General features: G+C 45.3%; 3 protein-coding genes across 4 annotated transcripts; all 3 read right to left on the bottom strand.

Moving 5' to 3' along the window:
- Positions 1-301: 301 nt before the first annotated feature.
- Positions 302-7,768, bottom strand: exoc3l2a (exocyst complex component 3-like 2a). Of its 2 annotated transcripts, XM_037270043.1 has the most exons (14): positions 7,148-7,768; positions 7,057-7,067; positions 6,355-6,910; positions 5,728-5,948; positions 4,498-5,245; positions 4,313-4,427; positions 4,133-4,243; positions 3,957-4,057; positions 3,740-3,850; positions 3,539-3,674; positions 3,334-3,456; positions 3,104-3,259; positions 2,174-2,295; positions 302-1,204 (listed from the first exon to the last, which is right to left on the bottom strand). In XM_037270043.1, the coding sequence occupies exons 3-14, from the start codon at positions 6,888-6,890 to the stop codon at positions 808-810; spliced, it is 2,877 nt and encodes a 958-aa protein (XP_037125938.1). In that variant the 5' UTR covers positions 6,891-6,910; positions 7,057-7,067; positions 7,148-7,768; the 3' UTR covers positions 302-807. The 2 variants fall into 2 exon arrangements, with proteins under 2 accessions (XP_037125938.1, XP_037125937.1); XM_037270042.1 differs by lacking the exon at positions 7,057-7,067 and having other exon boundaries at positions 7,148-7,762.
- Positions 7,769-8,200: 432 nt separating this feature from the next.
- On the bottom strand, positions 8,201-10,623 carry ppp1r14aa (protein phosphatase 1, regulatory (inhibitor) subunit 14Aa). Its single transcript, XM_037270051.1, has 4 exons — positions 10,362-10,623; positions 9,278-9,358; positions 9,024-9,056; positions 8,201-8,757 (listed from the first exon to the last, which is right to left on the bottom strand). Exons 1-4 carry the CDS (start codon positions 10,563-10,565, stop codon positions 8,590-8,592), a joined length of 486 nt encoding a protein of 161 aa, XP_037125946.1. The 5' UTR covers positions 10,566-10,623; the 3' UTR covers positions 8,201-8,589.
- A 597-nt stretch (positions 10,624-11,220) lies between these two features.
- On the bottom strand, positions 11,221-15,186 carry dlb (deltaB). Its single transcript, XM_037270044.1, has 7 exons — positions 14,964-15,186; positions 14,640-14,879; positions 14,507-14,564; positions 14,168-14,425; positions 13,239-13,600; positions 12,865-13,081; positions 11,221-12,644 (listed from the first exon to the last, which is right to left on the bottom strand). Exons 1-7 carry the CDS (start codon positions 15,012-15,014, stop codon positions 11,938-11,940), a joined length of 1,893 nt encoding a protein of 630 aa, XP_037125939.1. The 5' UTR covers positions 15,015-15,186; the 3' UTR covers positions 11,221-11,937.
- Between the last annotated feature and the right edge of the window lie 698 nt (positions 15,187-15,884).

The following is a 15,884-nucleotide window of genomic DNA, read 5'->3' as shown; positions in this document are numbered from 1 at the left end:
CAGTGTTGCTTCTGCGTCACAACCTGGTCTGTTTGATATACATACGTATTGTTGAAAATAGCTGCTGCTTGACACGCCCATGTTCAGGGAGCACAACAGCTAAAGTTAGAAGCAGGGAGATGGGAACAGCACAATATGTCGAGAAGAATAATAAGGATAAATATTGAAGCTCATTTTCCTAAACTTTACACCTAAGCATCATTATTATAAAATGATATACTACATTTTAAATAGATATAATATAAACATATAAATTATTATATACATATCAATTCGATGAGATATTATTTATAAAAGCGGGTCAATCTACCCAATCAATGGGTCTTTATTAAGTTTCCAGCAATAGATCCATATCATTCACAGTGAAGAGTTCAACACATCACTCTTGTGTATAAACCAAACGTGGGTACAGTATATATATATATATATATATCCATATATATATATATTGCCAGGTAAATAAATGATAAACAACAAAGCATCATATTGAATTGCCTCTGCTATGATGGCATTATCATTTTAGAAAGCTGAAGATGAATTGTTTCTCAACTCATTCAGAGCCATTGACGGTTATAGACGTCAAAGATATTCACTGGGTTGGCAGTGAATGAGTCATTGACTTGTTGAGATCAGAAATAAAACAAAAGTTCATGTCATGTTATGTGAGTGTGATCAGAAGGAGCAGTACCTCGAGTCAAGTTTCTTTACGTAGGGTCGGCACGCTCCATTTTTTGGCAAGGTGCATATATGTCTCATCTTATCACAGTATGACTGCAACTGCTCTTCTTCACTTTCACACCATTTTCTCTACTCTTCTCTGTTAAATTGATTCATGTCATCAACGTCCTGATTGCCAGCGGATTGAGCTCTTGCCTTTCTGCCACTTGCCTTTCTGCCACTTGCCCTTCTGCCACTTGCCCTTCTGCCACTTGCGTTTGTGCCACTTGCGTTTCCAGCACTTTTTCTACGGTTTCGCCTCGGTCGGTGCTCCGAGAACCAATTGGTGACAGCCATGGCGAGACGCAGGAATCCCAGGCTAATGCAGTGCATCTCCGAAGTTATGGGAATATCAGTAAAGATGGCGTGATCCCGGCTGATTAAGGTCGAGCCGCATTGAAAGTCTTTGACTATGTTGAGGATCTCGAGACGCTCCGTCTGGCGCATCATGCCTCGGATATTCAGCAGGGTGGAGACGTGCTTCTGCCTGGTGTGAGGAAGGACACGGACAGACGGAGGTGGTGAGTGGAAGGTGATGACATGGGCGTCATTAGGACGGACAGTAATGACTTTGCATCACATCCGTCCGTCTGAGTCATCTGTTTCTGGGAACCAACTACTTTTTTTGAATGTGCCGTAAGCAAATATTATTCCACTTACCGGAAGGTCTGCAGTCACTATTGAATATTGTTAGAATTGATTATCCTATCGATTATTCTGTCAATTGATCGAATAATTGGATTCATTCTGTCAGAATTTTTTCTTTCGCTTCAAAAATATTTTCGGTGTCATTTAGGTCACTGTTAATCCATACCATGCAAGTAGGATTGATGGGCATTGTTTTCCAAACGTTTTTGATGAAACACAAAAGAGAATCCAGTCAGGACTACAGAAATGATTAAGCATCATGAAGCAGGAATGAAATACCAAGACGGAATACCAGAGTAAACAAAAAGGGTCTATGGAGCTAGCTATCGATCTCTCTCTGTCTGTCTCTCTCTCCCTACGTGGCACCAGTCTGTCTCCTGCTGGGTGACAGGAACAGGAAGTACTCGGCAGCAGCTTCCTGTCTGCTCTTTGGAGACTTCTGCGTCACAGGCGCTAAGGTTGCCAAGTGTCATCTCAGTCTTAATCTGTGAACAAACATCTTTGGCAGTTGAGCCTCACTCCCTCCCTCCCTCCCTCCCTCCCTCCCAGCCCGAGGCCTCGTCGCCTTATTCACTCTCAAAACAGAATAGCAAATCCAAAAATAGCAAAGTTAATGGATGATATGTTTTCATGCGCCTTTCCTTGTTTTGAACCATTGTGACAAAAAAAACATACATACTCAGACATTTCCCTTGGCTGGACGCCAAAAACAACAGCGAAAGCATGCAGAATATAAGTCCAGAAATTCTTCTTATAGACACATCCTGACAAGATCTATTCACATAAAGAAAATGTGTTCAACCCTTACCGAATATCTGGAAACTCTTTGACCAGTACAGCAACCTCCATCTGGATGGAAGGCGTGTCTTCGAGGAGAACAACGTCAGCTAGGTGGCAAATGAGACTGTCCAACCAAGATGAACTTGATTCCTGAAACAGACATGCAAATTGGATTATTTACCGTCATAATGTTTGCCATTCATCATTATTTTAAGCATTGGGTTTATTCATTTGTTTGACATTATTTAGAGATTCTTATATGTTGTCTGTACTAATTGCTGTATAAGCGACTCGAATTTGCTGAAAAGGTCATCTAAGGGATGAATAAAGTTGAGTCAAAGTTTCTCAAAAGCAAAGCAAAAATGTTTACTAAGTGAATCATAAAATTCCGTTTTTCCTGCCTATTGTTTGACAGCGGAATTCTTTGGTTTGACATTTGCTAAAAATAATCTTTTTCACCCCGTCACTAAAAATCTGCCCCCTCCCTCCCTCGCCAGTTTCCATTTTTCACAGTCAATTCATTCTCCTCTTCAGCGAAAAAGGCCATCAAGGCCATCCCGCACTCACTCACTCACTTCAAAGTCACCCAGCTGACAGGAACAGGAAGTTCCCTCTGAACACAGCAGCTTCCTGTTGTCAAGCGAGGTGACGGACACTTGTTTGAACTCGGGCACAGAAAGAGGGCAAATGCCACGCTGTCAGGCCAAGTTGTTTTAAAGCCTCTTCCCCTTTCGGGTTAGTGCCTACGTAAGCTGAGATCATCCATCTCCAACTCGCCGGCTGCCACCATTTTTCACAAGTCACTGCTGTATCAACAGTGTCTGGCTTCGTCCTGACTTAGGAAGTTGGAGGGGCAGGCTCCATTCTCAGCAACCATCCTTGCCATTCTATTCGGTCCTAGTCCAGACATTACCCCATAGCAAATTCTTTCGAACGAACGAAGAACAGCCTCACTCACCAAATCCTGAAAGAGTCCTTTAATCTGTTTGGCTTCGTCTTGTAAGCGGAAAGCCATTCTCTTTCTCATCTTGGACGAGGTGCAAATGAGCCGACCCCGCATGATGGCTCGTACGTACTCGACCAGGATCCGACGGTGCACCTCGCCCACCAGCGTCTATGTCATTGGAGGAAAAAAAAAAAAGATCCAATGGAAATATTCTCTTATAAACCTGGTCAAACAATCCATACCTGATACGGTGGAGGATCCATCCGTCGGAACTTTTTGAAGTGTTGTTTAATGCTCGTTTCGATGGCCCCGAAGGTATCTGTGTTGGTCAGCCATTTCCTCTTGATCATTTTGTCAAAAAACGGCTGGAAACGACAACGGATGCTTCAAATGGGAGCTGTCCGACTGACTAAATGCGACGACGTTACTGGTTGGACATTTGCTCACCCTAATGTGCTCAAACAGTCTATCGGCCAGCACCTTCACAGAATGGTTGATGATCTTGTCCAGGGAGGAGTTGGCTCTTTTTGCTGAAGGCTCACTGGCCTGCGGATCACACTGCCTGCAGCGCTCCACAAAGGCTCTACCGTGTCCAACAAGAACATGAATATTCACATTCTGAAAGCCATCTTCAAAACAAAACTTGACCTGAGAGGAGGGCAGCAGTTGACTAGCGCTATGGTCCTGGAAACGTATCCATCTCCTCGATCGCCAAACTCTGCCTGGGTCTCGTGAAACATCTGTGCTTTTCTTTGGAAACTGCGCACAACATTTGCTTTGAAAATCCACAAAACACCAAAGCTAAGCTTCCAGCAGAAGCAATTTGGCATGAAGGGCAAGCCCAGATCCCAATTTTTCAACTCACCTATGAAGAAAGTCAGCCAATCCGATGAGACTAAAGCGAGCCACCCTTGCCCCGAGGAATTGGTTCACAGAAGTAGATTTGTCCAGATCTACCTTCAGCCTCTGCAATTGTCAAATTCCTCAGTTATGTATCACAGCAGTTAAGTCTGTAAATGTCCCCAGACAAAAAAATAGGACCTGAATGACCGACGGCGCTAGGTGGGACTGATACTCCTCAATGTGGAGCGTCTGGGCCCATCGCCTCTCTTCGTCATCCAGAACCTGAATGAGCTCTTTGGACACCTTCTCCTGCAAATCCAATAGACACATGAGCCTTGTTACATCAGGCGGGGCAGTCGAATCAAACACTTTTCTTACCTTGACAATGCTAAGACACTCCGTTTCCAATTGGTCCACCGTGTCTTGAGGCAGAAGAGGTTCCAGGGAACCATAGTTGATTGGCGTTGCGGTGCCAATGGTTCCCAGGACATCACTTGGAAGAGAAACATGTGATTCCAAAAAGCTATTTGAGTGGTTTTCACGCTATGACTGATGTACTCTACCGGTTGTAGATGTTGTAGAACCAATCCAACAGTGAATAGACGTCGGTAATCTGCAGCGGGCCACGGGTAAGTGTTCGTAGACGTTTCGCCACGGCTTGATGATAACTTTCCACATACACCTGGAATGCAGAAAACTCCTCGGGGTAAATGGACACGGCGTTCCTCTTGGCCGCGTCCAGGTCATCCACCATCCGACTCCTCAGACGCTCCAGGTACGAGGCCAGCTGGCCCGCCTGAGTGTCCACCTGGTTGGGCAGGCTCCAGTCAGCAGCCTCCGCCACAGCTTCTCTCCACTTCACTTTCAATCGTCGAGGACGGTGGCTTTGTTGGCTCTGGGGAGCTGCGTCCAGATCTCGCTCTGGCTTGTTCTTCTCTCTGAGAGCCCAGGCCATGTCCGCATTCTCCTCCTGCTGAATAACCAGTACCACATACCCGAGGTTGTGTCCGGCACTGGGCTGGCGGAGAGACTCGCGGACCACATCCCACATCTCTCTCATTAAAGCCTCATAGAGAAGCTCCACGTCTTTCTCTTTACGGCGGCTTGAATCCTGAGTTGCGTTGGAGCTGAGTGACTCATCCAAGGATGAACACGATAAAGGAATCATGCCAGAAGCACCCAAGGGAGCAGGACTGACGACGGGACTTGACGGCAAAAGAGAGAGCAGCTCACACTCTCGTTCCAGCTCCTGGATGTGCGTGTCAGCAAGGAGCAGATCCCGATGGTTGACTAGCTGTAAAATCTCCAGTACTGTTGAGAGTAAAGCAGAGACCAAATTAGTTTCAGTGGTCTGGAAAAGATCTCAGATACATACATGAATGAATGAATGAATGAACTACAGACTAAACCCTGGACATTGGACAAAGGTCCATGTGACTTTGATGGCTCCTGAGTCGGATCTATTTTTGTCTCTTTTCCATGACAAACATTGTTCCCTGTGGAGTCAGTGGAGCAAAACTACGTTGAACGAGGGTATAGGAAGTGCGTGCACTCGTTTCCTGGTCCAACAGACTGTTGATTGAATCCAATGACTCAGGATTATGTGGAGTTCACATCAGTCGCAATTTATTAGGCAAGGAGCCATATAGTCAAAGAAAGATGGAGGCAGTTGTCCCCAAGAATTACAGTGGAAGCTCAAATTTATGGACCGACCGACCAACGAGCTTTGGATTCAACACAATAAAGTTTTAGTCCTAGCATCACTTGTGATCAGAGATATCCTGGTTGTCTACCTGAGAGGGGCTCTCTGGTTTTGACCACTGGTTCTTTTTCCTCCGTTTCCTCATCAGTCTCCTGTGAAGCCTTGTCAGACATGGATTCCCTCTTCATCTTGCCAAGGCTGACCATCCTGAGGAAAGAGGGCCGCCTCGATGCCTCCGCCTCACCGTCTGCACTCAGGTCCCCACAGGGCAGGCTTTCTCTGCGCTCCTCCTTGCGACGGCCGCCGCTAACGCTGCACAGGAGCCGCACAATTCAAAAGAGAAATAGGGAGGGGGTGCAGATGCCTCACGCATGACCAAATGGATCGATACGTCGATTGTTTCTTGACACTTTTGTCCTTTTGCGATGTATCGCTTGTTGATTCCATAATGGTGTATCGCTTATGCACTCGCCATTTCCTTTGTATGCTTTGTCCCGTTGTCGTGTCATCCTTAATTATGTTATACAGGCCTCGTGTCTTACAGTATAAAGGCTCGGGTTGTACCTGAACGTGTTCAATCAACCAAAGTTCATGAACTTGTTTAGAATTTGGATGAAAGTGACCTGAACGGAATGCATTTTTGCTGCATATATACACACACACACACACATTTACACACATGTATATCGAGGCAACAATTGTGTGTGGCCATCCTCACCGGAATAAAGTCATAATTCCTTCTGAGCTTCTGCGTAGTCCTTTCCTTTTTTCCCGTTGTGTTGGGAGTGTGTTTGAGTCTCCAGGGCTGTAGTGGGGTAAACTGTGTCCCCACACACTCCGTCCAGATTTGCGGAGCCCCTTGCCCAATTTTCCAAGGGTTTTCAGTGGCGACACACCACAAATCCGCTCCAGGGTTCCCCTTAGCGGCTTTCCTTTAAGAGTTCCCGCTCCGTGCTTCTCGGCATTCAGCTCGTTTTCCTCCTCTTCTCCATCTCGAGAGGACCTGAGCTGGAGGTTACCCCTGACCTCTCCCATGATGAGCCCCACGTCACCGTCATTCCTCTCGTCCTCATCCAAGTCAACGTCCTCAAAAGGGTTCAGGTTCTTTTTCAGATCCTTCAGTTCGTGCAATTCATTCAGATCATTCAAGTCCTTGAGGTCCAGGTCAAGCCTCGGGAGAATAAGTTCACCATTCACTCTGGGGAACTCATGGCAGCTCTTTGACCTACCTGGGAGCTTCTTTAGAATGGGCATGTTTGCACTTGAGATTGGAACTGTTGCACAAGAACAAGGGACACCAAAAATAATTAGTCGATCACTCCAACTGTGCCGTTTCTTTACTTTATACGGAAACGATTCATGACAAATATTTCAGCTGTATTTGATGCTGTAATAATAGACCAACTATTAGCAACGTTACCTGGATCACACCTGTATGGATAAAGAAACATTTTTAGAAAACACAATCGAGTGACGGAGCAATGTGAAAGCCACCAAAAATGCAGTCTTACCTGAGAAGAAAACGATCCTTGTAGTATTTCAGTAGCGTGTCATCCTGAAGTGTGCAGGCTTTGTGTGTGTGTGTGTGAGACTGATGAGTGCAAGAGTGTGTCTGAACGTACTCGTGGACTCAAGAGAGCAATGTGGCTGCCCGTGGTTTCCTGGCCAACTCTATTGTGGTGGAAGGTGATATGTTTTCCTGAGGAAAGGCCTGTCCTGTCGCTTCTACCCCTCCTACACCAGCAAAGCTTCACCCCCCCCCGCCAGTTCCATGAACACCTCTAACTTCTGTCTCGGTGTGGCAGAATTTGAGGGATGAATGGATGCCCTTGAGTGCAAATTCCATTCATGCATCAGCGGCAACGTAGCGGAAGTGAGCAGCAATGATGATAGACACTTGGGTTGATGCCATATCGTTTGTAACATAACTTCATTGCCGTAGCAGGGCCGTAATAGTCAGGCTCTAATGTCACATAAAGGAAACTGCCGGACATTTGTTTGTGCCTGAAGTATGGTTATAAAAAATCTTTTGTTTGAGGTCTACCCACATTTGTTTATCATAAATGGCACCAAAAAATACGAGTTGATATAGAAGACACGGTGGTTCTTTGTTACAACCTACCGGCAGTAGATGCTTGGGCAAGATATATAACAGTTAAATAAAAAGAAAATCAAAAATGACATGAAATGAAATCAATCATTATTTCTCACTCGCTGATTGGTGGTGCCAGGGTACACTCACCTGACTCGAGTGCTTAATGATGATGGTGTGCATGTGGGTGTGGCTGCTTGTTCATCTCCATAAGGACCCTCTGACTGGCTGCCGACCAATTCTGGGTGTGGTCTGCCTTTTGCCCCATATCAGCGACCCCTGTGACCCTGAACAGGATGGAGGGAGGGAGGGAGGGAGGGAGCACCATACCCGGCCGGACTCCCCTATGGCAAAAGCTTTCTTACAAGATACAGTGGTGAATTCTTGTTTCTGCCACCTAACGGACACTTTGGTAATTGACCATCGTCCCATAATGTGATATACTGTCGTCAACAAACAAATACTGCAAGGATAGCTTGGTGGTTTCATTTTAATATACTTGAAAGAACACCATTTAATCATGACTATGATGATGGATGTGTGACAACATATGTCAAAACATACATGCATTCTATTTGACAAGACTTTTAAATGAATGATAGTTTAGAAATAATGGTAATAAGTTTGAAGTGACGGAAGAGCCACTTGTTTCTTCTCTCGCACTGTGCCACAAGCACGTCATTGGCAGACAGACACCAAATTCTCCAACCACAAATGTTTTGTATATCCATTGGCAAGGATTTGACAAACAAATCATATGGATAATTAAATACATGAGTGTGATGGGTTTTTAATTACTGTGTGTTATTTGTGTGTGTGTGTGTGTGTGTGTGTGTATATAATTGAGGTTGGGGCAGCTTGTCAAAGGGTCTGGTTCTGGCCTTGGTGGAAATGGTGTGGTTTGTTGAAATGATAAGGTTCATGGCGATGGTGGCTGTGAGCGATGACGGGATGCTCCACGCCTTCACTCTGCAGCTCTTCCTCCTTATGAACTCCCTGTAGCTTCTCCACCAGCTCTCTGACGAAGGTCTTGAGAAGAACACAGCACAATCGTGTCACATCAAGTGCAAGGATTTTCCTACAGGTGGCGCTAGTGTTCACTTTCCAGTCTTTTCTACTCTGTATATTTGCTTTTTGCTGTTCATATTTCAAATGCAGTCATGCACTGCTCCTTCTGGGCCAGTGTCTTGTCTTTTTTAATACGAAAATACGAACAGCCCTCAACGGCCAGCCTTGGCCACAACCTGATCAGGACAAAATAAAAAATGATGCATGGAATAAAACCAAAATATTACCTCAGTATCTTTGTGACACTTTGTAAGAAGCTCCTGTAAAAAACGGAATACAAAACGTTACATGCAGTGGAATATATTTCAAGAAAAGCAACAGCCTGTTGTTTGACTTTGTATCGTTCAACCTTTTGACTTGTCTTTTGTCTTTTCAGTGTGAGCTCAATCCTTAATATTAAAATGTGGGACATATTCATTGTATATATGCCACACACGGATAATGGCATCAAATGTTAGAGCCTTTAAGAAAGTTTCTTTACCTGCAGTTTTTTAACACGTTCCACATCATCAGGAAGGTCAATGAAGTCGTCAATATTCACCTCTTCAGGCATATCTTCTTCCTGATACCACGACATCAGATAAAGATGCAAAACATTTGAAAGGTTATCATGGAAAGGCCACATCCATATCAAAATCTTGTGCGCCGGTAGATACCAGAAGTCAAACTCCTGACTAAGGTTTGTTCTTATAGTTAGCGGTACTCAAGTAAGTCCAACTGAATTGATTCATCAATAATTGTAAGACCCAAAAGCTCTTGTTTTCCTTTTTTTATTGGGTCAATCGAATCAGAAAAGTTCCTCACTTGCAAAGACTCATAGAGCTTGAAGATGTTTTATCTTGTTTAACGGGATCTGAAAACTGAAGATTGCAGGTCAGTCATTTGTGGCTTTGAATACTAACACTGTTGTTTGGGCATAATTGCCCCACAGAAGCTTCCAACAAATGGCCATTGTAGCTATTGTATCTATCGGCTGTGTGTCTGCCTGAGAAAGACACATTCATTCATTCATTCATTCATTCATTCATTCATTCATTCATTCATTCATCTTCAACACTGTACTCTGTGTCCCTCTTTCTTTCCACTTTAATTTGGATGCGTGCCTCAAGACCAATTAGAAGATTTTTATGAGTCAACTAAAAGAAGGCAAGGGGCAGCTACAGTATCAGCAGAGATGCACACTTGTTTATCTCCATCCTGTCTTCCCTCCCCTTCCTTATTCGCCTCACAGTTCCAGACAGGCCATGTAAGGGAATAACTCCTGAGACAGATTACAGATATAGGAGAATTGGACTACAGATGGGAGGTGTCCTTCTAAGGAGAAACAGACCTGCCCAGTGGCCACCTCTGTTAACTCTTAGAAGACGAGATGGACCGCGAGACTGTCAAACCTTGAATGATCCCTGTCGCCTCATTGCCATGACAGTTCAAAACTATTTGGTGGCTCAGATGGAAGAAACCAAGAATAAACCTAAGCGGTTGTATTCATGATTTGGCATTCAAGAAGAAAGGAGATGAGCACAGGTAATGTACCTGCGGTTGTGCCTCCCTCTCGTGGGACCCACCTGACCAGAGTAGAGCACGTCAAGACGGTCATCAATCCACTTCTCCACATCGAGGCGTCTCTGCAGCTCTTTCCGGTTGTATTTGACTGTAACCCGGGCATGTCTTTTGGGGGCATGCCCGCTGTATTCCTCAAACGGATCTTCATCTATTAAATGAACGTCCCCGCTTTCTCCAGGTTGGGTACCGGTCCGGTCGGATGCCATGTCCTCTCTGTTGTGTACTGGTCTGACTGGTTTCGCGTCTTCTTCTCTCTCTCTCTCTCTCTCTCTCTCTCTCTCTTTTTTTTTTTTTTTTTTTTAAACAAGCTGAAGTGGATCGAAGCGTTGGGAGGCGACGACAGCTCAGACAGACCTGGCATCGTTCCGCCGGACTGTGTTTTGTTTTCAAAATGGTACTTCCATCACATGTTTATATGGAAGCCCATTAACGTTCATGCTATTTGGTTAACACCGTTTAACATGACTCCCTTGACGTAAACTATGTAGTTGTACTACAAAAGTAACTTTCTTTTGTTTACTGTTGAATTCTCGTTTAAATAAACAGAGAGAAAAGTGCCCTGGAATTGCTTTTCGCTCTTACGACATATGGAAAATAAAATGTTTTTCCTTTTAAATATATTTTATTGCGCACTTGAAGTCTCCAGGATCGTAGAAAAAAAATAATCGAATCCCTTCAGGTGTTGCAGAGAGACTTTTAAATTCGGTTTGGGGGATATTTTTTACCCCGTTCAATTTTTTATGATGTATCAGTGGCTCTATGAAAGTTTATTTTTTCAAAGGATCATTAGGGCATGAATCATCTGTTTTTCGAAAGGAAAGGAGTATCTACTTGTAAACTAGGTATCTCAACTTCATTGCATTACATCAAACATGTTTTTATTTCACAACAAATCCACATTATGATCAACTTAAATAATAATGAAAACACACACACACACACTTTGGCATGAACACAAACAATGGCACATGACAGGGCAATGTGATCAGTTAACAGTCAACTGATGATCGCTTTCTCCCGCTATCCCTGCCATGAATAACTTTGGGACATTTTATCTTCCATCGCCCATGAAACTAATAAAAAATAATAATGTTTGTCTTCATTCAGGATCATATAAATATATTTCTGTGACAATCAAAGTGAAGCCGTAAACATTGTTTTTCCAAATAAATAAATAATAAAGTATCGAAAAATGATGGTGCGCACAATAAGGAAAGAATGAGCAAAGGAAGATTGAAAAGCAAAAGAAAAAACAAAACAACAAAAGACAATCAGAAACCAAGTCATACATTGGAGGCAAATTTTCCAGCAGTTGGGTACTGTAACTTGATGTATTTGGTTTGAGTTGTAGGTCCTACGAAAGATGGATCATAATAAGTTTTTTCTTTGGGTCTTAAATGTCAAAGAGGTATGCCCCATATACTTTTTTGGAATAATCTTTGTAAATGATCTTCATTCGAGTAGTCCATGGTTTGGTCTGTTGTAGTACAGCGGCTTTCTTCAACTCGTCAATTTTGCTCCTCGTGTCCGCAAAGACGGAGGAGCGACAAGTGCTAATTAATATTCATTTTCTTGCGTTCACCTTAGCCCAGCAAGTGAACCAAGGCCTGCCTCATCCCTCCACATAAATTCCTCCCTGGCCAGGCTGCTCTCCGCAGGGTTGTGTCTGTACCCTGACCTTCCTTCCGAACAGGGGGCAAAGCTGAGGCGGGCTGTGCTGTTGCTGATCTTGAACAGACCATTTGGGCTGAGGAAGGAGTCTCTCTCGCTTCCTCCCAGGTTGTTCACCGTCTCCAGGTCATTGTAAACTGCTGTGTCGCTGAGCTGCTTCCTTCCTTGCAGCCTCCTGCGCCTCCTCAGCAAGATAATACCGGCCACCAGAGCCACCACCAGGACGGCAAGAACGCAGGAGATGGTCAACGTGGCCGAAGAGGGCTGCGAGCTTTGACGCAAAGCCGGCTTGAAACTGGGCTGGAGCGTGAACTCGCAACTGGGACCCATAAATCCTTTCGGGCACTGGCATACGGGCCCTGTGAAGTGAGTGAAGCAAGTGCCGCCGTTCTGACAAGGACGTTGGCCGCATGCGTCGGAGCGCACGCTGCAGTTCTTGCCAGTGTAGCCCAAGGTGCAGGAGCAAATGTAGTCATTCACACCATCTTGACAGGTCCCAGCATTCTGGCAAGGGTTCGAAGCACAGTCGTCCGTGTTGACTTGGCAGTTGGCACCGGTGAAGCCCGCCTGACAGCGGCATAGAACGCTCTGGCCCAGGTCTAGACACTCGCCACCTGAGAGGGGAAAAGCACTTGGTCAGCATCGGGCAGACCACAGACTCAAATGCTTGCAATGCAAATTTGAAGCGTTTAAAAATGCTAGGTGGACACTGCATGTGGTCAAATCAAGAAAGAAAGAAAGAAACTGTCGAAGTAGTCAATTCAAATGAACCCCAAGGAAAGCGTCATTTGAGGGCCAGTATTTTCATACGCCCACAAGGGGGCGCAAAGTTACCGTTTAAACAGGGCCTATTGCTGCAGCGATCCAGCTTCTTTTCACAGTTGGAGCCGGTGTAACTGGGTGGGCAGCGGCAGGTGTAACCCCCCGTCATGGTCTCCACACACGTCCCGCCATTGAAGCAGGGACCATCCGCACACGTCATTGCAATGATTTCACAGTTTTTGCCGTAGAATCCTTGCGGGCAGGTGCACGAGTAGTCATTTTCAAGGTCCTGCCGAACAATAACCAAAGTGGCCAAATCATTGCATTGTCCCTTTGTATTCAAATTCAAAATGCAGAAGCTCCAACTACTAACATAGACACTGATTTAAAATCAAGCATTTTGACTTCTCTTTCAAATAAATACACTCTTTCTGTGGGAAACTTACATTGCAGCTGCCTCCATTTTTGCAGGGGTTGCTGTCACACTCATTCGTTTCCAGCTCACAATTGGTTCCCCCGTAACCAGGCCTGCAGGTACAAGTGTAGCTGCCTTGACCCGTGTTGGTGCAGGTTGCGCCGTGGGCGCACGGCTTGTGGTTGGTGCAGTAGTTAAGATCCTGGTCACAAAAGAGGCCCCCCCAACCCTCCTGACAGTTACACTGCCAAGGCTGGCTGCAGGTGCCGTGGAGGCAGCCCGGGTAGCGCACGCAATCGCTGCACGAGGGACCCTGCCAACCCATGCGACATTTACAGCCCCCTGGGGCCTCGCAGTAGCCGTGCCTCTCGTTGCAGTCCGCAGAGCAGATGGCTAGGGGGAGGAAAAAAGAAAGAAAGAGAGATGGGGTGGGGGGGGTGATTACAAAAGGCACGCCTTTGCATACATCTTCCGCACACATATCGGGGTCTGTCTGACCCCAGCCGCCCCCCTTTCAGACTTCAATGTTGGTTAAGTATTAAGCCGAGCAGCTGGCAGGCAAGGCACGCTGCCTGGGGATGCTTTCTTCTTTGTTTTGGTTTTTATCTCCTTACTACATGCAAACAGATCACCTTGAAAATGGTTTGTGTCATCACAACCGCAATGGCTTTTTTGTGTACCAGAAAACATGAGGTCAATGGGACAACAATTTACAAAACACACCTTAACTGGATATCACCATTCTCTTTTACAATAAAAAGAGGAGTCTCGAGTTTCTCTTTGGCAGGTCCCAAATGTTATGGATTTGTTTTGTCTCAGTTCAAATAATTGACTTTGAACAACTGAAAAGTTGAATTTCACCTGGAGTAGTACCACTCAAGTGTTGTGTTTTTTTCTTTTTTCTTAACTCATTTTTTGTCACATGCTTCATCTTAGTTAGGGTTACACTTTACGACTTACGTTCAGAGCAGTAGTTTCCTTTCCATCCCGCCAAGCAGATGCGGTTGCCCTCCTCGTCACAGGTGTAGTGACCCAGCGTGTCGTCCCGTGGCCTGCAATACTCGGCGCAGCCGTCTCCAAAGTAGAATTCGTCACAGAAGACGTGGTATGAATATCGCAGCTCGCTCTGCTCTCCAAAGTGCACATCCTGGGACCAGTCCTCCCCGATGGCCAGTCTCCTCCTGGTGGCCAGGCGATTCACTAGATTGTTTTGGTTATCTGCAGACAAAATTCGGTTTGAATTGATTTCGAACATATTGCCATCACGGGAAGGTCACATGGGAGAACAATGTCACCCACCTGTGTATTCAGTTGGGGATTCTGCGTTCCATGCTTCAATAATCAACGAAAATGTCCCCTAAAAAATACAGGATGAATAAATATCCATCCAATGGCCGCCATTGAAATCATTTCATCATGATGTTGAGCTTACCGGCCATTTGAAGTGGAACGGCACCCTGATTGGGGCACTACTGGAGATGGACGTGTGATCGGCCCTGATGACATTGGTTTGCCCGGTCCCAAACGTGCACGGAGGCTCTGCGGAGATCACATCTTCCGGATGCTTGAGGCAAATTCGAAAAAATATGTGGCAGTCCCTATGCCGTCTGCAAATTCGCTGCGCCGTGTGGAATGAGTTGATTTTCAACTCAAACACTCCGGAGCATAACACCTGAAATGACAAAACAGCATAATATTTAAAAAATATCTATTCTGCAAGAAGTTGAGATCATTCAAGTTGAGAAAATCCACTTACAACGTGCACCAAGGCCAAAGCCAAAAGGTATCTCAGGTGTGCACGTGCCATTTCCTCGGACTTTTTCAGGGCTTTCCAAATTGATATGGACGCAGGCAGTAATTCCACACCAAAAAAAAGATAACAGTCCGTCAAAACATAAATGACGCTCGACGATAGTCTTCCTTTTGCGTTTTCTCCTCGTTTGTGGCTAACCCTATTTTACACGTTGCACTCTACTTTGTTTTGGGTGCTGCAGCGTAATGATTGCTTTTATACCCGGCCGCTGGTGACGCGCGTCACGGCCAAAGAGGTGGGTGGAGTCGGAGGAGACCTCAGGGGAGGGAGCAAGTCTGCCTGCAGGGATTTAGATACATCTGGACCCAACTCATTTGGATGGAGAAGAAGCTAATGTGTGTGTGTGCGTTTTACAGGGATATGGATTTGGTGGGTTAAGAAATACTGTAGAAATACCTGCAGGACAACAGGATGCGAAAATACTCTTTTTCTGCATTTTTCCCCCCCCGCCGGCTATTACACGCCTAAAAATCGCCTCGAACATAACATCTGTTAAACGCAAAGTTTATTTTATTCTTATTATTATATTTACTTATATACATATACATATATAGCAGAAACTATAGCACATATGGTCCACTCTTTTTCTTTAGCACTTATAATTGCTCTGACGCGTGTGGGGGAGACAAAAAGTGTGGCGGGGGGTCCCTGGATAGGACTAAAGGCTATTCAGACGCCTTAAGCGTTTGTGTGCGCGTGCGCGCCTGTATCACATTGCCTTTGTCTGGCTCTCAAGTGAACAGCTGTATGATAATAAACGGCACATGGTCGGTCGTGTGCAGCGCCATCCCTGCTGCTATTGTCTTCCCAGAGCGTGACCCCCCCAAAACACACACACGCGCAACACCCCTCCCCAACGCATAC

This window comes from Syngnathus acus, chromosome 14 (assembly GCF_901709675.1).
Source record: "Syngnathus acus chromosome 14, fSynAcu1.2, whole genome shotgun sequence".
NCBI lineage: Eukaryota > Metazoa > Chordata > Actinopteri > Syngnathiformes > Syngnathidae > Syngnathus > Syngnathus acus.
This window is presented reverse-complemented; position numbering and strand designations above follow the sequence as displayed.